General features: G+C 45.9%; 1 protein-coding gene across 1 annotated transcript in view; it reads left to right on the forward strand.

Annotated features, from left to right (window-relative positions):
* The window catches only part of LOC133140095 (MAM domain-containing glycosylphosphatidylinositol anchor protein 1), a 194,338-nt gene extending 174,161 nt beyond the window's left edge, over positions 1–20,177 (forward strand). The window contains exons 17-18 of the mRNA XM_061259662.1: positions 8,940–9,048; positions 19,790–20,177. Of these exons, the coding sequence (XP_061115646.1) occupies positions 8,940–9,048; positions 19,790–19,869 (189 nt within the window). The 3' untranslated portion in view covers positions 19,870–20,177. The remainder of the gene's footprint in view (positions 1–8,939; positions 9,049–19,789) is intronic.
* The last annotated feature ends 851 nt before the right edge of the window (positions 20,178–21,028 follow it).

The raw sequence follows: 21,028 nt of genomic DNA on the forward strand, positions 1-21,028 counted from the left end.
TTAGCATTATGTTTAAAAAAAAGAAGAAAAAAAAAGACCACATAAGGTACACTATATCGCAGAACACTCCATTCTTGTGAGGACACAAACAGCACAGTGTCCCCATCACTGCATTGGTGCATTCTGCATGTATAGAAGGCCTGTGAGGAAGAAGGCTTCTTACAGGCCCACTAACACCATTGCAGCCCTGCCACAGAAACTGGTTTCCCCAAGAGGTCTCCCGTCTGAGTCCTAACCAAGGCCCTCTTTTCATGTCAGCTCCTTGGGAGGAAAGGTCTAAAGGGTGCTACTGCTGCAGTCTGTCCTGCAGGGCAGGACATTATGGCAGACAGTAATTCAGCTAAGTGCCCTGAATTTATTGTGGGTTTAACACCTGTCTTTATAATGCCACAACGTTTGGTTGTTTTTTGTTTTTTTTTCTAGTTTTTTTACTCCAGTCTTAAAATATTGGAGGACTGCAAATTGTAAATGCCATCGTTATTTCAAATAATAATGAATAACTGCTTTTTAGCCCCAGGGGAAACGCACATCTGTACAACAGCTCTACAACACCCAGAAGAATAGGTGAGAGAGAGACAGTGACAGAGAGTGGAAGAGTGAGCGATAGAGAGACTGAGAGGGAAAGAGAAAGCAACGGGTAGAGATGCAGTGTGGGAGAGGCAGAGAGTGAGAGAGCCAGAGAGTGGAAGAGAGAGGGAGAGAGAGAGACACTGGGAGATAGAGAGGGAGTGGGAGAGAGAAAGAGAGAAAGGACATGGTGAGGGAATAAAAGAGAGAGCGAGAGAGAGAGAGAGAGAGCACAGTTGCAGTAGTAGCCCTCTTTGGTATAACTGGATTTGATCCTCCTTTTGTTAATGAATAGAAATAATCAAGTTAATATAGAAGAAGAAAACTCAGCCTAATCTCCTGTCCAATTTGAAGTGCTCATTAATGGAGCACAGATTCCTTTTCAAGGCTCATCAAATATTGATGCCCACTTTTACTGTGCCGACGGGCTGGAGATCTGAGCCCCACGGTGGCACTCTGACGGCCCACAAATCAGCGCGCTGTGCCCTCATCTCCTCAACACCTCCCACCCTCACCGAATAAAATATGCTGAAATACGATGTAAATATGTGGACTGAAATTATACGCATACATATATTTATTACGCAACAGTGTGATACATTGCAATATCTAAAAGCAGCAATAATATATAGTTCTGAATGTACTGTTGGAATATGTTGATTGTATATGTTTCAATATATTTTTGAATATTCCAGTTCCATATGTGTCTCATATGCACCGGCCTCAAAGCCTCACCTGCCTGGGACACTCCAGGTAGCAGTCTTAGAATAGCGATCGTGATGACATAGATCATATGACACCTTATTAAACTTACAGTGGTCTATCCATGTTTTGTTTGACATTCACTCATAACATTTTTTGCAGTTTTTCCCATTTTATTTGGCAGAATTGATACATAGTGTATATAGGCCAAAGAGAAAAAGTAATTTTCCAAATGGGCGAAATTAATATCCCCACAGCAGTACTTTGGACAGTTTATTTATGTGTTGTCATGAGCAAATGTGGTCAAATAGATCAAATACCGTCGTAGTCTGATGTAATGTTGTGTCATATTTATCAACGTGTGCTCAAAATATTTCACATATTTACACTATATTGCATTGTGTTTTGATATCTGAGAGGGTTCCCGCAGTCCATTTATGTATTGTCATGAACATGTTTTTTCACACAGTACATGAATATCCTGGCAAATAGAAAAAAGGACCCCGACGCTTGCCAGATGAGGGTAGTGTAGGCATAACCCAGCATGTACTGTATGTGGCTGTACATCAAATAACACCGACTGTACAGATGTCTATGTCACCTCAAAGAAATGTTCACTGGACTCATTTCATCATCACCCTCCTCCACTGTAGCTCCGGGGAAGCACTGACAGAGACATGCATTAAACACCGAAAACAAAGCTTTGATATGAATTCCGTCACAGCGGGGCCTCGTATTGATATTTTACAAACAATCTCTCTAGCCACATCAGACACAGTCCAGGGTCACGTTACAGTGGAATTAGTCAGGAGAAGGGGCAGAGACTCCTCCTACTCGTCCTCTTCATTTTAGGTCAAAGCGTTTTTTTCTCCTTTTCTTTTTTTTTTTGGAACCAATCAATGTTAATGACTGAGCCGCTTTCTTCTGACAAAGGGAGTTACAGAACTGTGATGGTGTTGTTCTCAATCTTGGCGGCCATTTTATTTATCTATTTCTCTATCGATTGCCTTAAGCGGGCATGGAGTCCCCCTGCTTTTTTCTCAGGCTGCAGAAAAATTCAATCATACCCACTTTGAGGATTGCCTGTGGAATTTCCTCATAAAGCAATGCAAGTCAATGCTAGCTGTTAGAAACAGACAATGCAAGTCAATGCTCGTGGTTAGAAACAGACAATGCAAGTCACTGGTAGCATTTAGAAATAGACAATGCAAGTCACTGTTAGCAGTTAGAAACAGACAATGCAAGTCACTGTTAGCAGTTAACTTAGTTTCTTTGTAATGCTTAAACAAATATGAATTACAAACAATAAATATTGGATAAATAAATATTTTTTATTAGTCAAAAAAAGAGGGCCGATAAGTTTTTAAAACATAATAAAAAAGTAATGAATTTCCCCTAGGGAGCTTTGTCTTATATTCATAACTAAGTTTTGTGCCTTCTTTCCTTGTATGTAAAAAGACCACAACTCTTGTTTATTACAAAGTGCTGCGGTTTTAAAGGTAATCACTGCATGAAGACCAGGTTTGAAAACTTTGATTAAAGTGTACTTCTAAAAAAAAAAAAAAAAGCCTTGAATATTAGCAGTGGGTTGTAAAACTTTAAATTAAACAGTCTGAGCCGATGCTAAACCCTGCCTGTTGAAAAATAGAAAGACATTCTTCATATCAGCTTTGATTTCCCACACGGCAATGTGTTTACTGTTAATTCAAAACTGGGAGAACATTTTATTCTCATAGATGACATTTCTATCCCCCGTAGACACTGTAAGTGTTGAATTCAAACTGAGCGCCTTACTGTGCGTGTGTTACCCGCAACGACACTTGCCGTATTTCTGTCTTCCACGACTGCGGTATGTGCCACACCCTAATCCAGCGTTACTCAACTCCACGTCCTGCGGGCCGCAGTGTCTGCTGGTATTCGCTTCTACCATGCTTCAACACCGCCTGATTTCACAAATAATTTCACCTGCTCGACTCAGATAATAAACGGGTTTGTGAAATCAGGTGGTGTACCGCACCGGTTGAAGCGGCCTGTAGCGTAGTGGTTAAGGTAAAGGACTGGGACCCGCAAGGTCGGTGGTTCTAATCCCGGTGTAGCCACAATCTGCACAGCCGTTGGGCCCTTGAGCAAGGCCCCTAACCCTGCATTGCTCCAGGGGAGGATTGACTCCTGCTTAGTCTAATCAACTGTACGTTGCTCTGGATAAGAGCGTCTGCCAAATGCCAATAATGTAATGTAATGAAGTCTGCACACACTGCGGCCCGCAGTACGTGGAGTTGAGTCACACTGCCTACTGCATGCGCTGCTACGTCTGCACGTATAACAGATGCCATGGCTGTCAGTATACGCCAGTATCAAAGTAAACAAAAAAGTAAGAAATGGTAATAAATAAATAAAAATGGGTGTGGGCATAAGTGCGCAAAAAGCTATGACTGCTGAACCATTTTAGAATACCTTTTTTGCCAAAATAATTGAGAAAAAGCAGTCATGGAGTATGTGCTAAAACCCTGAACAACTTAGCCCATCAAAGGGAAAGTCTGTTCTTTTGTTTATTGATTCTTTTTCTTTTTAGTTTTTTAAGAGTTTGGTGATATGGGTATGCCCCTGTCTGTTAGATCTATAGGAATGTGCTGTTTTTTGTCTTTTTTTCCTCACATAGTCATTTAGTCGTACAATGGAAAAAAGACAAAGACATCACAGTGTATTCACAAGAGGAGAAAAGCCACATGCTTTGTTCTGAGCAGTCTTACCAGGTATGCAAATCAGCAAAATCAAATACATTGTTATAAGGGACATTTAGCAGAAACCATACCATTACCAGTTCACCGTTTAGTACATATGGATGCTGGGTTTTAAGGTAAAAGGCAATGCGAATGGCACTGAAAGGTGAATCTGAGTTTAAGTGGTGGTAGCCTGTAATTTAATTTTTTTTTTTTTTTCTTTTACAAGTGACTTATAGATATCAGATCTATTGATAGTGCTCTAGTGTTCTGTGATACAGAGTCTAAGCTGTGTGTTTCTCATTCTGACATGGTGAAGGGCACAGAAGCAGGAAAGTGGGGCAAATTAAATAATAATAATAATAATAATAATAATAATAAATAATAATAATGAGCGGCCTGTAGGGTAGTGCTTATGGTAAATGACTAGGACCTGCAAGCTCAGTGCTTCTAATCCCGCTGTAGCCACAATAAGATCCGCACAGCCATTGGGCCCTTGAGTAAGGCCCTTAACCCTGCATTGCTCCAGGGGACGTTTGTCTCCTTCTTAGTCTAATCAACTGTACATCGCTCTGGATAAGAGCATCTGCCAAATGCCAGTAATGTAATGTAATGTATTAAATGTAATTATTATTATTATTATTATTATTATTATTATTATTATTATAGCTACAGTATATGCCCATCAGTTTTCTAATACTGTGTGGTCTGTGGGTAACAAAGCTAGTAAAGTTCATGCTTTTTATTGTATGGTTGGGAGGTCTTCAGGCACAGTTTTATTCATTCATTAGTCATCTTTACAAACATCGTTTTGCATGCTTCATAAGATAAGGTATTAGCAAAATTGCTAGTATTATCCTAAATCCCAAAGCTATAATTATTCAAATTAAAAAATGTTTTTACACATTTCCTAAATTCATACATCACTGTTTGAATGTCAGTTAAAGCTGTTTTTCTAAGTGACCTGCAGAACGTCTTGATCTAGTCTGTTTTCTTTTCGGGTTTGTATCCTAGGATTTCTCAGCGGATTGCCTGCAGAAAGAAATTGTTATTCGTACATTATTTTGTGTTTCACGGCCAATTGCTCTCAATCAGCGGAGAAGAACTCAAGAGCCCCCACTCTAATTATATATTCTGTTCCCTTTTGACCTACGGAACAATGATGTCGTGCTTTTTCGCGTTCTGTTTTTTGTTAAGTAACGCGCCCCTTGTTATAACACGGCGCAGCCTGGTTGGCATGACACCGCAGTCATCCTCCACAGATTTTTAGCAGGGAGGAAGAAATCAATGCGTCCATTAAAGGTTACAGGCTCCAATGAAATGCGGCGTTTTAAATGTCTGTTTTAGCCCCCCTGTATAACTGCGACGCCCAGCCCTCAGAACTGCAGTGTCTCTCAACAAGCTTGGGCAGCCGCGCAGAGATGAAGAACCGCTGTATCAGTCTGGGCTGGGGGGGGAGTCTAATTAACTGCGCTTAATTATTATTCCCTTTAAAATGGCCTTTTTCCCCCTCTCTGCACACTGCCGGTCTCTGCCCAAGTTGGTATAGATCTTTTGCTCATTCTCTCTCGCTCCCCCCTATCCCTCTCCCTCTCACTCTCTCCCTCTCTCTTTCTCTATGTTGCACACCCCCATATCTCTCTCTCCCATCTCACTCTCCCATCTATCCCTCTCAAATTCAAATATCTCACTCATTCTCTTTCTCTCTCGCTCCCCCCTCTCTTTCTCTTCTTCTCTCCATCTTTCTCTCTGTTGCTCACCCCCTCTCTCTCCCATCTCTCTCTCTCCCCCTCTCTCCCATCTCTCTCTCTCCCCCTCTCTCCCATCTCTCTCCCTCTCTCTCCCATCTCTCTCTCTCCCCCTCTCTCCCATCTCTCTCCCATCTCTCTCTCCCCCTCTCTCACTCTCTCTCCCCCTCTCTCACTCTCTCTCCCATCTCTCTCTCTCCCCCTCTATCACTCCCTTTTTCACTTTCCTTTCTTGCAGCATCTTCTTTACCTCTTATATTTAGTCATGCACACATTCATTCATGCATACACACACATACAGTCCATGCATGCACACAAACACGCACATGCACGCACACACACACTTGAAAAGGACTTCATAATTGCATTTCTGAATATTCTGAACTGGATGTGACTGCACATCCCAGCAGCACTGATACAGGCCTTGCATGTGTGTCTGACTCTGTCTCTGACATCACGCTGACCCCTAACCGTTATACTACACCGTACCGTGGCATCATAGTTTGCCAAGTGCGCTCGCAACTCTGAAGTTGTAGGTTCCATTCCCAGGTGGGAAGGAAAGCCCTTGAGCGAGGCACTTGACCTGAATTGGCTCAGTAAATATCCGGTTGTATAAATGAATTGTGTGCATAAGAACATAAGCTCTTTAATCCGCTCAGGATAGGGCTGTCTGCGAAAGTATCCCTTCGTTAGAGTGCAGGATTCAGACCAAAATAACAAAGTTAGGGAATAAATAAATTCCCAAAAAAACCACAGTCCGTCCACATCCGCTGTCCCTTCGGATTTCCCCGGGTCCGGCTTCTGTGTGCGTAATTGCCTGGCCGTGTGCATGGGGTGGCAAGATGGCTTAATGACTGTGTGTGTGTGTGTGTGTGAGAGAGAGAGAGAGTGTGTGTTTACGTGTGTGTGTGCGTGTGTGTGTGTCCAAGGTACCAATTAGCACTCTACCGAAGAGCACTGTGCTCCCGACACAAACAATACCATCAGACAAATTGAATTAACCTGCACTGCAAACAAGAACAGTGTGGACGTCTATTAGCCGCCCTCTCCCCTGCTTTCTGTCTCAGACTCGGCTCCGTTTCTTTGCCTGTTCAAAGACATCGCTTTGTCCAAGGCATTTGGGGGATTAAACGAGAGAGAGCACTTGACAAGAACGGGCTTTTCAAAGTCTCTCTGGCGCATAATTAAGGCAGAGGCTGCTCTCGTGGGCTGCTCTTCTGAAACGGGGGGTGCACTCTGACCCTTTTCCCAGACTGCCTTCCCCACGGTAAGCCGGTATTGGGCTCCGGGTCCCGCTCTCTCGCGGAGAGGCAAGGCTGCTGAAAAGTTCACAGACCATTACCGGCTCCCCTGCACTGGATGGGTCTTTCCCTCCGAGCGTGGATGGGCCCCGTGGTTCAGGACCGAATCCTGATCCTGTCGGCGTAGATAGTGGATGATAGCCCTGCCAGGCAGCACTCCCTGCTGACAAAAAACAGCTCAAGCTAGGTTTTGAAACAGCTGGCAGCTGGTTGACCAGCTCAGACTAGCTCCCAGCTCGACGTGGTTTAGCCGGTTGACCAGTTCAGACCAGCTCCCAGCTCGACAGGGTTTAGCGGCTTGACCAGTTCAGACCAGCTCCCAGCTCGACGTGGTTTTGCCGGTTGACCAGTTCAGACCAGCTCCAAGCTTGACGTGGTCTGACCTGCTCAAGCTATTTTTCGAAACTGCGGGTAGCTGGTTGACTAGCTGGTTGACTAGCAGGTTGACCAACTACCAGCTCAGACAAATTACTAGCACTAGCAGGTTGACCAGCTCATACCCAGCTAGACCAGCTTATGCTTATCACCAGCTTGACCAGATTGGTAGCAATGTCACCCAGAGGTATGGAGGGATCCATCCATATTCCCCCTGCAAAGGCTAATTCATGCAAATTTTGCACACACACACACACACACACACACACACACACACACACACAGACAGACTCAGATACTCTTTATTCCTGGGAGGAAGCCTTGCTTTCAGACAGTCATGGTGAGAGTTGAAAGAAGGCTGATGACTTTTTTGTGGGCATAATGCAGTCTGTCCTTGATTGTGAAATGCGTATAGATGGTTAGAGGTGTGGATATATAACCATATAGCCCTTAAGTGTTCAGCATACCAGCTGAAATTAATAGCCCTTCTGGCTGAAGTGGTGTGGAAACTGACAGGCAGGCAGTGTTTCATTAAAGCCAGTGGAGAGGGTGCCTGTTGAAATATCTGTACTAGATTTTTTTCGCTTTTTTTCACTGATGTAGAAGCAGGAATCTGCAAGCTATTTGCTTCTTCTTGGCTTCTCATTTCAGTTCCAATAAACCAATATTAGCCCCTTTTCTGAGGAGAAAATCTGGAAAAAATAGAAAAGTTTGCTGTTTGTGTGTGTGCGCGCGTGGGTGTGTGTGTGTGTTTTCCTGTAGAATACAGATACTGTTTGATTAGCTCTGTGGAATGGGGTTTAGGCCCCTGTTACCAGGGTAATTAACCTGTCAATCAAAGCGGGACTGTTGTGCAGGAGGACGTAAAAACGTGTATATTCATTAGCCCTGTTTCCATTAGCATGGAGTTATGCAACAAACGATTCAAACAGGCAATGCTGATTCCAAATGTTGTGCTCTAGAGGGAAAGAGATATTGAAAACAATCTTACAGCCAGTGAAACAATTGCAATTTGTTCCCTCTTGGACTCATATGCACTCTGTTAGAGTTGAAATAACACTGGACATTTTACTGTGTACAAATGACCTTGCACTTTTACAACATGTATTAACCACCATTCCCTCGATAGCATGAATAATTCAAGACGTGAATCACAAATCACATGACTCCACACTTCTCTGACAACTGGAGACACCTTTTTTTTCAACTTAGGAATGGAAGATAATTTTAATTAATTAATTTACTCATCCGCTCCTTCAAACTCTTAGTTTGGCCACAGAATATCCGAGTTTTACGGCTTTATTACAGGTTGTGGACGAGCTGATTACAGTGCCATCACACAGGGACATTTTCCTATTCACTGACTAAATGAGCTCCAGACACCCATATTCTGTTGGAGGAACGTGTGGCACGGGCATGGGCCCGTCGGTAAAAGTTTTCCCTCGTTTCCTCGTGCGTAATCTGCCGTGTTTCGTGACGGGAACGAGGGCGGGTTCAGTGACGTTTCTCTTCCCTCCTCCCCGCAGGTGGTGTTCGAGGGCGTGCGGGGCGGAGGGTACGAGGGCGACATCGCCATCGACGACGTCTCCGTCACCAAGGGCGTGTGCAAGCAGGAGAAATCCATCTCCAACCAAGGTGCGTCACGCCGCCTCTTCCCACGGCTGCAGGGAACGCCGGGAGAACTCTGTCGGGTGACAGTGGGGGAAAAGAAAGAGAGACAGAGAAAAAAAGAGAGAGAGAGAAAGAGAGAGAGAGAGAGGGGGGGGATTCTTTTAATGTCAACGTGTTCCTTTTTTCTCATCCAACAAACTTCTGCGAGACAGTTGTGCAATTTTTACATGTCACTAAAGCATATTGAATTGAATTGAATTGAATTGAATTGAATTGAATTGAATTGAATTGAATTGAATTGAATTGAATTGAATTTAATTGAATTGAGTTGAATTGAGTTGAGTTGAATTGAGTTGAGTTGAGTTGAATTGAGTTGAGTTGAGTTGAGTTGAGTTGAGTTGAGTTGAATTGAATTGTATTGAATTGAACTGGCGTAAATTGAATTGAGAAGGAGAGGATGAGACAATAGACTGGAAATTAGATAGTGTGAAGGTGATGGACAGAGGGGATGGAAGGTGGCAGAAAAAAAGAGGAAAGCAGAGGGCGAAAAAGAGCGAGTGAGCAAAGAAGAGAGATGAGAAGAACAGAGAAGGAGGTTTGGAGGCTGTGCCTATAAGAGAGGACAGGCCAGTTGTTGGGGCAGTGATGGCAGCTGGGCCCAGGAGGTTACCAGATGTGCCCCTCAGTTCCTGCTAAGTCCGGGGCTTTATGAGGTCAGGACTGTCATGTCCATTGGCCTCAGACATGTTTTCACCTCCCACTGCCCACAGTCCCTGGCTAATAAAATGTCTCTCAACAGCAACTGCCCGTTCATGCCCCCCCCCCCCCCTCCTCTGAGAGGAAGAGTACACTCTCAGAAATAAAGTGACAGTAGAGGTCATTTTTTGTCTCTTCAATGATCAAATTTCCCAAAGTTTGATGAAAGTTGTCCCGAAGTACAGTAAAGTTCACTTTGGGTACAAATTAGTACAGTTTCCAAGCAAAAAGGGCACAAATTTGTTATATATAACAGTTCTACAGTATGCACCGATAGGGTACTGCCCCAACAACAAGCATTTCTACCTTTTTTGGCACGGTTCGTCCCTTAACTTGTGAGAGTGCGGGGTTGATGTTCTCGCTCTCGCCTCCACTCCGGATGAGGGGAGCGCGGGCTGGCTCTCCCCCCCGGGAGGTGAGGTGACTGATTGGGCGGAACGAGGGAGCGGGCCCTCAGATTAATGTGCCCGTCACTGGCGTCCGCACGTCACGCCACGCGGATCCAGGGAGAGGCTGGGCCAGAGTTTAACCCAGGTGAAGTAACGGGGCGAAACAACGGGGTGACATAACGGGGTGAAACAACGGGGTGACATAACGGGGTGAAACAACGGGGCGAAATAACGGGGTGACATAATGGGGTGAACCAGGGTGACATAACGGGGTGACATAATGGGGTGAAATAACGGGGTGACACAATGGGGTGAACCAGGGTGATATAACGGGGTGACATAACGGGGTGACATAATGGGGTGAAATAACGGGGTGACATAATGAGGTGAACCAGGGTGACATAACGGGGTGACATAATGGGGTGAAATAACGGGGTGACATAATGGGGTGAACCAGGGTGATATAATGGGGTGACATAGTGGGGTGAACTGGGGTGACATAACGTGGTGACATAATAGGGTGAAATAACAGGGTGAAATAACGGGGTGACATAACGTGGTGACATAATAGGGTGACATAACGGGGTGACATAATGGGGTGAAATAACGGGGTGAAATAACAGGGTGAAATAACAGGGTGGAATATCGGGGTGGAATAACAGGGTGGAATATCGGGGTGGAATTACAGGGTGAAATAAAGAGGTGGAATATCAGGGTGGAATTACAGAGTGGAATAACAGGGTGGAATATCGGGGTGGAATATCGGAGTGGAATAACAGGGTGAAATAACGGGGTGAAATAACAGGGTGGAATATCAGGGTGGAATTACAGAGTGGAATAACAGGGTGGAACATGGGGGTAAAATAACGAGCTGAGATAACGAGCGTGGGTCGAGCGCGGCGCTCATTGACCCCGGGGGGTTTCGGGGCGGAAGCTGCCCCGGGAGCGCCAGTGCGCCAGTATCCATGACAACACCGGAACGAAAACAAAGGCGCGGATTATGAAATATTAAAAAAGAGCCATTACCTTCCCGACACCTGATCTGAGAAGCTAAACGAAGCCCCTGGGAGTTAATGCACGGATCCTAAAGCATACAGTGAATTATTCATCGCAGTATAAACAGGAAGCCTTGTGCCACTGGCGCTAGGTGTGTGTGGGTATGTGTGGTGTGGTGGGAGGGGGGGGGGTGAATAATGGATCATTTGTGCCCAAGATATAGACCATGGTACACTGACACAGAAAGAAGCACACTGCTCAGATCACACAGACACTGACACACACACACACACACACACACACACACACTGCCAGAAACATGCATACACATTTCATGTGTGCGTAGAGTAAATACAGACACGGACTCACCCAACCAAGAATTACTGTATTACTGTAGCCTTTCAACAAAATGAATATATACTTATACCTCTAATTCTCTCTATTTCTACAACTTATGTTTGTTTCATATTAAGCTACAGTAAATGTGGATTTTTGGAGGTTTGGAGTCATACTGAAGTTTCCTAAATAAGTGTGACAATATTTGCACTTTCTTGATTTCCACCTGGCTTCTAATCTAGCAGGTTAAATACCTGCAAATTCTGGCCCATTCCCTCTCAAAATAATGAGCTGGATGAGGTGTCTCCAAAACAGTTTTCTCACCTGCAAAGTAATGTGTTTATTACATTGGAATACACCGGGGATCCGAAACTTACAGTCCTCCAGGGCCGAGAACTGCTGGTTTTCCGCCCTCCCTTTACCTGGGAGGCGGGTGTGAAGACAAGCAGTAGCGCTACTGTAGTTATGGCAGGTAGGACTTGGATTCGAGGGCCAGAGTTGATGATCCCTGCAATACACTTACTTCCCAGTAATCCGTGAAATTCAGTTGCCATGCCACTGCACAAGCTTCTTTAGCGTTTCGCTCCATGTATAATTTCTTGCTTCAAGCTTGGCTCACGTTGACGACCCTACATGAGACTTTGTCAGAAACTTCTGTGAGAATCTAAAGTATTCTCAGACACTTACAAAACCTGTCTGGGCCAATCAGGAGCACGCACTAAAACTGAAATGACACGGCAGAAAGTTAACAGTGAATGGCAGCGGTATTTCCACGCTGCCGTATGCTGCATTCATTATGATTATTAGAACCGCAGAACTCGGACAGTGCCATATTTACCATAGCATTATCCTCTACACCCTCAGAAATAAAGGTAAGAAAACTGCCTAAAAAGGTAAAAATGCTTGTACCCTATCGGTACATACAATTGTAAGCCTAGCCAGCAATATATACGTTATTCATTTGTACCTTTTTGCTTGGAAAACATAATGATTTGTACCCAAATAGAACATTGCTGTACTTTCAGGTTGGAAAATTTGATGCTTGAAGAACAAAAATATACATACACTGTCACTTTATTTCAGAGAGATACTGTATCCTTCTTTAAAATTAATCTGGGCCAAGTAACCTACACACATAAAAAGTGTGGTTATATCTGCACAAAAAAACTAAAAAAGAAACAGGCTATGCATAATAATTGAAGTGGTTTTCATCAGGGGTTAGTTAATGAAAAATGAAATAGATTAAAACAGATTCAATTAAATGAAAATGTAAGTTATAGACTTTGTGACTGAATTTAATCATGGTACATTTTTTAACAGAATCGTCTGCCGTTGCTTGAAGATGCCTGGTGTATACTTGTATAAAAGATTACAGACAAGTATCATTTTACTTTCAGCACTGTAGTCGGAAACCATTTCAGAGATCCGTCCCAGAACTCACCCGGCACCAGCAATGCTGTTCTCTCATGCAAATAATGTGTAGTTGATGTGTTGGGAAGTTCAGTTCCTGTTATGGAATCCAGAGGGACTTTTTTTCAAGTGTGCAGTCTCGCTTGGGGGTCAGAAAATCGTAGCAGCCCCGAGGAATTTGTGCGCTGTTTGAAAGAAAGGTTTCTCTGGAGTGCATCAGAGTTATAATATGTTGTCAGTTTCTCCACGGCTTCCCTCGGTGTTTTGAAACATTGGCTATTCATTGTTTCGACTGCGCTGTGTGCCTCATTTTGAGTTGTTTTGGTCTCAGTGTACAGTTTATGCATTCTGGTTCCTCCACTCTCCGCCAGCGGTTTATTTCGATAAGCCGTTTGGCATGTTGCCTTCGTTAATGCGGACTGTGACCTTTGACCCTTGTTGAACAACAACTCTGTGAGCGGTGCCAGCGCAGCAGTATGTGGTGAGATGTCCAACCTCCAGGTCCGCAGATCTTGAGTGGAAATCGTGGTTCTGTGAATGGGTATTACGCAGCAGAATGCCAATGGCCTAATGTCATTTTGCATGCCCCAGGTGGAGGTAATATCGGTTGGTGTGAACCTTGCTCCATTATTGTGTTCCTTAGAAGTGCTGTGTAACGCAAATTTCTGCTTGGACAGAGCTTAAAAATGCTTTTTAACGACTCCGGCGAGTTTGTCAAACTTTGGGGAAATTGCTTGGCTAAATGCCACTCACCAGTGTCACTTGCACACTCAGTGGCCACTTTATTAGGTAGGCCTGTAAACCGGCTTGTTAATGCAAATATTTAATCAGTATTAGATGCATAAAAGCATGCAGATGTGGTCAAGAGGTTCGGCTGTTTTTCAGACCAAATGTCAGAATGGAGATGGCATGTGATCTAAGTGACTTTGACAGTGGAATGATTGTTGGTGCCAGACAGGGTGGTTTGAGTATCTCAGAAACACTCACACAACAGTCTCTAAAGTTTGCAGAGAATGGTGCGAAAAACAAAAAGTTCTGCGGGAAAAAACGTGTTGTTAATGAGAGAGGTCAGAGGAGAAGGGCCAGACTGGTCAAAGATGACAGGAAGGTGACTCTCACGCGAATAACCACACATTACAACAGTGATATGCAGAAGAGCATCTCTGAACACAACACAACGCGCCAAACCTTCAAGTGGACAGGCTACAGCAGCAGAAGCTGTTGAAAAAAAAAAACAGTCCAATAAATACCTAATAAAGTGCTCACTGAGTGTATGTTTTCAATAATCCACCGATGGCAATAACTGCATAATGCAATGATCAGTTAATAAATAAAAATGTATGTCACAGACCAGCAAAAAATAATTATAATAAAGTTCATGAAATTGTGAAAATAAACTTAAAAGAAGAAGAAGAAAATCCGAGGCACTCTTCGTATTCTTTAAAAGTTAAAAGCCTTTATTGGCTATATGGCAGGTCACGGTAGGACAAGAATGTCTCGAGTGACAAGCCACATGCTAATAAAGACTTTTAATTTTTAAAGATTCAGAGTGCCTTGGAGTATTTTTTTCATCTTTTGAATGTCAAGCAACGCCTCGAAAGAGCACCTTCTCCCGACACCACCTCGATATACAAGCCCATAAAACAGCACTCGGTCGTCAGCCTGGCACCTGGCAGCCATGAAGAAACGTATTCGACGTCCCATTAAATTGTAGCGCCTACTCCGTGATGATACCTGATAACGTCTGTTTTTCTCACACGAAACCGAACTGCGAACCGACGTCGTCGTAAACGTTCGCGTCGTTCACAACGCGGGGCGTTTGTGCGGGGGGGAATATGAGTTACTCGCACACGCGATTAACATTCTCAGGACGCTAGTTTGTTCCTTTCGCCTGCGGCAGGTTGAATTTGACGCGGGGTGTAACGCTACGTGTTAATTGAATTCAGTCCGGCACTCCCAGTTCAAAGCAGCCAAAGATTAATCAAACCACTTTAGCACCAATCTACACACTGCAGCCAGACGCAGTGCAGACTCACTGACACTGAAATGTGGCTAATACGTAGCGTATTATTCTAATACACAAAAACACTATTAATCATGCCTTAGCATTAGCTGCAGGGAAGAATGGGAGGTTAAAGTCTCTCTCTCTCTCACACACACACACACACACACACACAGAGGTGTATTTTATATGAGTCATAAAAAATCATCCTCTGTTAAAATGAGCTAGGTTGACGTAGCATATTCAGAAATATCTTTTAAAACCCATTGTAATCCCCGATCGTTTTTTTTAGAACGGCCGGCCATATTTACCGGCCTGTCTCTTTAACGCCGACTGCGCGGCGCCAGTTCAGAACACAAACAAGCGCGCGTTCTGTCCAAATGTTCGGCGTACCAGCTGCGGCGTTCTTTCACGCGCGCGGTTCCTGTCCGCCAGAGGAGCGGTGCGGGTTCTGCGTCGGAGGAGTGCGCGTGGAGGCGCCCGTGTGCGGCCGCGGTTCGAGCGCGACGAGCCACCTGGCAGAGCGAGATAGGTGTGGAGGGGAAAACAGGACAAATTAACAACTGAGATTAATTGTAGCGAAGGGTCAGCCAAGCTCCTGCCCTCCCCCGCGGACCGAAGTTAGCGGAAGGCCTGAAGGACGTCAGTGTGAGCGGGCTGGGCTTGTGTGTGCGTGTGTGTGTGTGTGTGTGTGTGTGTGTGTGGATATATGTGTGTGTGTGTGTGTGTGTGTGTGTGTGTGTGTGTGTGTGCGGATGCGTGTGTGCAGGCGTATGTGTGTGTGTCTGTGTGTGTGTGTGCATGTGTGAGTGAGTGTGTGCATCTGTGTGTGTGTGTGCGTGTGTGCGTGTGTGCGTGTGCGGGTGCGTGTGTGTGCATGTGTGTGTGTGTGTGTGCGGGTGCGTGTGTGTGTGTGCGTGTGCGTGTGTGTGCATGTGTGTGTGGCCCGCGCTCCCATGAGCCTTTGCCTCAGCCCCTCTCCCAGGATGCAGTTACTGAGCGTGCCCGGCTGATGTATTGCCTGCCCCCCAGTCGGTTGAGCGCGGAGTGCAGATGTGCCCCCCCCCCCCCACCACCACCACACCCTCACCACCCACCCCCACCCCCCCTCCCCCCTACCTAAAATGAATGATGATTGCCTCTGACGTTCTGTGTACAAGCTCACGCTCATAAATCAGGCGCTGACTGGACCTGGGCCCGGAGACGGGGGGGACGAGGGCGGCGGGGAACCTGTTGAGGAGCCCGCGCCCTTCCTCACTTCCTGCTTCCTTCCTTCATTCATCCTCTTCGTCACCCTTCCTCATCATCCCCTCCTCCTCCTGCTCCTACACTCCGTTTTTTTTTTCCTCCTGGGTGGAGCAGGTGTGCGTTCAGAGTGGCTGTCTCTCGGGGGAAGGGGTGTTGTTTGGGAGGAGGTGTATCCATTTTGTCTAATGTCCCCGATGCAGATTCCACTTCTCTCGCCATGCCCCGGCGCTCTGTAAACAAGCTGAGCCCCCATCCCCTCCTACCCAAAACCACCCCTCCCAACCCAGTCAGATACAGAGCACTCTGTCTCCAGTAAACAACTCAGCAGCTCCCCCCCCCGCTCCGCGACCATAAAGGCCCCTCAGCCGTTCTGTCATTTCCCTCTCAAGCTTGGAAAGAAGAACAGAAGAGCTGGGCATTAGGGAGGACAGGAAAGGAGAAGAAAGAGCTAAAGAGAGAGAGAGAGAGAGCATAGAGACAGAGAGAGAGAGAAAAAAAGAAGAGAGGGAGAGTTGTTGAAAGTACACAGTGTCCTCATAGAGATTACATGGAGCTGGAGTTGGAGTTGGAGGGTAGAAAAACATGAGACTGCATTACTCTGTCTGAACCTAATCCCCCATGGATGGGTCCAGGCCTTTGTGAAGGGGAAGCGGCGTCGGTTTCACTGTTCTTAGAGCCCGTATTTTTCAGGTCGTTACTCCACCTTCTCCTTCCCCGCTCCAGGCCAGAGGCGGTCAGGAGGGGGGAACGGAAACACGGCGAACACGTCGAGAGCAGGAACCCGCACGACCCCGTTAGGCTCCGGGGGCGGTGGCGAGGGTACGGCTGTACACGCCACCGCGGCCGGGCTTCAGGGGGGTGTGTGGAAAAAAACTGAACGTCCTGAGAAACCAGAATGGAAAAAGGAGCTGAGAAAACGCCCTGGGGGCAGACGCGGACGGAGGAGTGTTTCTCGGGGCCATTCGGCTCCTTGTCCTCAGGGCGAGATGCGGGCGAGCGAGCCGCGTCGTTTCCGCGGATTTAGCCGCGGGCCGCGTCCCGCTCGGCCTCCCTCGGAGTTTCCGCGCGGCTACACGGAGAGTTTCGCGCAAAAGAAGCGGCGGCTGTGATTAGAGACGGCTGGTCCCGCTCTCCGTAAAAACCCTCGACCCCTTTCGCATGGCGTCCACTGGGGTTGGTGTGAGTAAAGTTTAAATCTTAATCGGCGACTGACGAGGGGCTCCACTGCAGGCAGGCTAGCGATGCTGCACGTCCGCTGGTGGTTTACTTTATCAGGCTGGCTGTCAGACAGCGGGATCCTGAGGTACTGTTACACATCCATTACATTACAGTTACCTAGCTGACGCTGTTATCCAAAGCAACTTACAGTTGATTGGACTGCGCAGCTGTGGAGATCTTACTGTAGCAACATTGGGGCTTGAACCACCAACCTTCCAAGTCCCAGTCAAGTATCATAGCTATGAGGCTACTAGCTGCCCACATCAGGGTTGGTGTGTATGTTCAGATTTTTCCAATTTTCTCCCAGTTTATTCGCCAATTGTGCCCTATGTATTCCAATTGGCCTTGTGTTAGCTGGGGATACATCCCATCCCCCGGCAGCCCGGATGGATCAGGTAACCCTGAGAACGACACGCCTTCTCTAAGCCGCGTCGTCCCCCTCACGACCGTGATTCCGAGGCGCCCGGGGTGCTGTTGAATGCAGCGTATCTCACTGACCCCCCCCCTTGAGTTCTGCCCCACCCTCGGAATGGCGAGCCAATCAGGCCGCTCCATGTGAGCCGGCCAACCTCAGCTTTGGCAGGACCGGGAATCGAACCCCGATCCTCTGTGCGCAACTGCCACAAAACTGATGCCCGCATCAAGGTCTGTTACTTCAGCCAACGTGTATAAACATTTATCTTAATCGATGACCTCCGCTCCGGTCACACTGGCACCGTTGCACGTGCCTCGCTTTGAGGCCGCCGTGCCGGGTCACTTCATCACGTGGTTTGGGCCGGCTTTTCGGACGACGGAGTCCCGAGGTAACGCATCCAGGTAACGCCTCCGACGAATCCCCCAAGCGGGCTGTGAACCAGAGAGAGAGGACAAGCCATCGCTCCCCGCCCCCCACCTCCTTCCCTCCCCCCCTCTGGAAACTTTCCGCCCCCTTGAAAGGCCCTTGAAAGAGACATCACAAATGGGATGTCGGCCCCTTAACTTGCTTTTGTATTGAAAGGGAAGGGGAAAAAAAAAGCTTTATTATGAATACATTGATTTTCTGCCAGCCGAAAAAACCCCCAACATAAATTCATATCGATCTTTTAAATACAATATCTGTTCTTTATTTATCTAAGTCATTTGCAGGCAGCTTGCATGCCTAATGTTGAGCTGGTGGGAGTGTGGAGCGTACACACCTCAGCCTGTGCGTGTCGTCGGTGAAAGAGGAAAACAGGTGGTTTTATGTTATATGTACTTTACATGAATCGGCATTAACGACTGTGGTCTTCAACTAATTAACAACTTTATTGTTCCTAGTTACTACTGAGAGGTTAACCTGTACAGCTCTGTTAATGTATTTTTACACCGTGAATTCATGTTATCAAGTACCTTAACTGATGCCAATTTATATTGGAATGAAAAAGTCAGTTAATGTATTTGTTAATGGTTAACTAATTATAAGTTTATCCTTTGGTTTGCTAATGTATAGATATCATGTAACAAATATGTTATTTGGTTGTCAACAAATACATTAACTAATAAATAAAAATTAATGTGCTTAATTTGTGTATTATTCCATCATTAATTCATGTTAACTACATTAGTTAATGTCACTTCATGAACCTTATTGTGTGTGACCGTTATAGTAGACCTCTGTTTTGCTTCTGTTTCTGTCTGGGAAGTGCTGGTGGTTATTAATGTGGTGTGCGTTCCCTCGACTCCCCCACTAAAATAAGTCCTGAATTTTGAATTGCTTACAGTGTTGTCAGTCAAAACAGGAAGAGTTGGATGGTCCCAGCCTTAGGATGTAAGCCTCTTCAGTTACAGTTTCTACAGGGACAATGCTGTTTAAGCAAACGATGGTAAAAAAACTGGCCATTCAGTACGATTTTCAAAGCAAATGGCACACTCTTAAAATATGGTAAGCTGGAGGGTTAGGGTAACTCAAGTGAAAAGCAAATCCCACACTTATAAATATCTTATTGTAATTGCTGTTGTAGCAAAAAAAAAAAGTGTTTTTGTGAAGTGCACAGACATTTTACAGGGCTTTTTTTTCTCTTTTCGAGGGAGAGCAAATGCTCAGCTGCTGTAATTATTTCATTGCCTTCATGCTGAGATGGTGATTGATCTTGGGTTATGGAGGAGCTATAGCCAGTTAGCACAGCGTGTGACTGTGGTCCTCAAGATTAATATCAATGGTTAGAGAGCCAGACTCCACAAAATGGAGAATTTTGCGTGGGGTTTGCATGTGAATTTCCTGTGCTCTGTAACTAATGACAACATTTTGCCAAAATGTGCACAAATTCTTTGCATCAGCCAGTGATGGGCAGCGCCTTGCACCAATCACGGCGCACATTTGCTTCGCTCTCTGTTCTCTGATTGGTGAAGGGAAGTGTCAGTCTAACCTCCATGCCCCGTGTCGTTTCAGCAGTGCTGTCCGGAGGGCCCGCCCTGCAGCTGGACGCCTTGCTGGCCTGCCTGCTCTTCTGCCTCCGGCTGTTCTACAGATGATGAGCACACACAGCGCCCCCTGTCTACGGAGGCAGGCACTGCCCAGAAAAAATGCTCTCGCGCTCTCTCTCTCTCTCTCTCTCGCTCTCTCACTCCCCGCAAACCCCATTTGCCTTTCTCTCTTGCTTCAGAAATGTGTACAACATGCCCTTCCCCCCCCTACACTCTGTTCTTCCCCTAGATTGTGGTAGTCCTCCATAGACCCCATACCCATGTCCCTCTCTGTTATCTATCTCTCCATCTATCTATCTATCCATCTTCTATGCTGTTTGCCATGTCTGTCGAATCCTTTTTATCACCCAACGTCAGTTTACTTTGATTCTCATACACCCTGACTATCTCTTCCCAACCAACAATCCTCACCTTCTCCTACTCCCACTCCCGCTCACACACACACACACGCACACACACACACACACACTCTTTTTCCTTTCTCCATTCTCCCTTTTCCTCCCATAATCCTCACCTTCTCCCGGTATCCCCTCACCTGCTCCAGACGAACACTCTTAACCAAAGATGCTATCGGACCAGAGGACGGACAGAAACAAGGGGCGGTGGGCAGGGGGGGGATCCACCCCAAATTCCCCACCCCCCTCACCTCACCCCCGCTCCAGAACTGGACAGCGAGGAGCCCCCCGGATTAAGACACGGTCCGTGATCCGGAAACGACGAAAGAGAGAGTAAAGAAAGAAATGGAATTTTAAAAAAAGGACAGTTAAACTGAAACAGAGACAAAGCTTTTGCTTGCCTCTGCGGGGTCAGAAGGAGAAGACACAGTTTGGATGGGATTGTACATGTACACACATTTATCTATATAAGAATATTACAAACAATAATAACACGTCGGTGACTTTGCGTACGGGAAATAACTATGATGAATCGAAACAGAAGAAGCACAAATTTATACAATCTTTTTTTCTTTGTTTTCCTCTGTAGTATTTTGTCGTCTTGTTGACGTTAGCGTATTCCTCTTGCCTGCCTGCTCAGAGGGATTAAGACGGGTTTTTTTGTGGAGAAAGTGGAAGTTGGAAAAAGGGGTACTTTTCCTTTTTTGGTGGTGGTGGTGGTGGTGGTGGTGGTGGAGGTGTAGGGGAGTCCTGGTTGGACTTTTTACCTCCCCCGCTTCTGGACAACCGACATCCGCACTCATCACTCCACC

Source organism: Conger conger, chromosome 1 (genome assembly GCF_963514075.1).
Source record: "Conger conger chromosome 1, fConCon1.1, whole genome shotgun sequence".
NCBI classification, from domain to species: domain Eukaryota; kingdom Metazoa; phylum Chordata; class Actinopteri; order Anguilliformes; family Congridae; genus Conger; species Conger conger.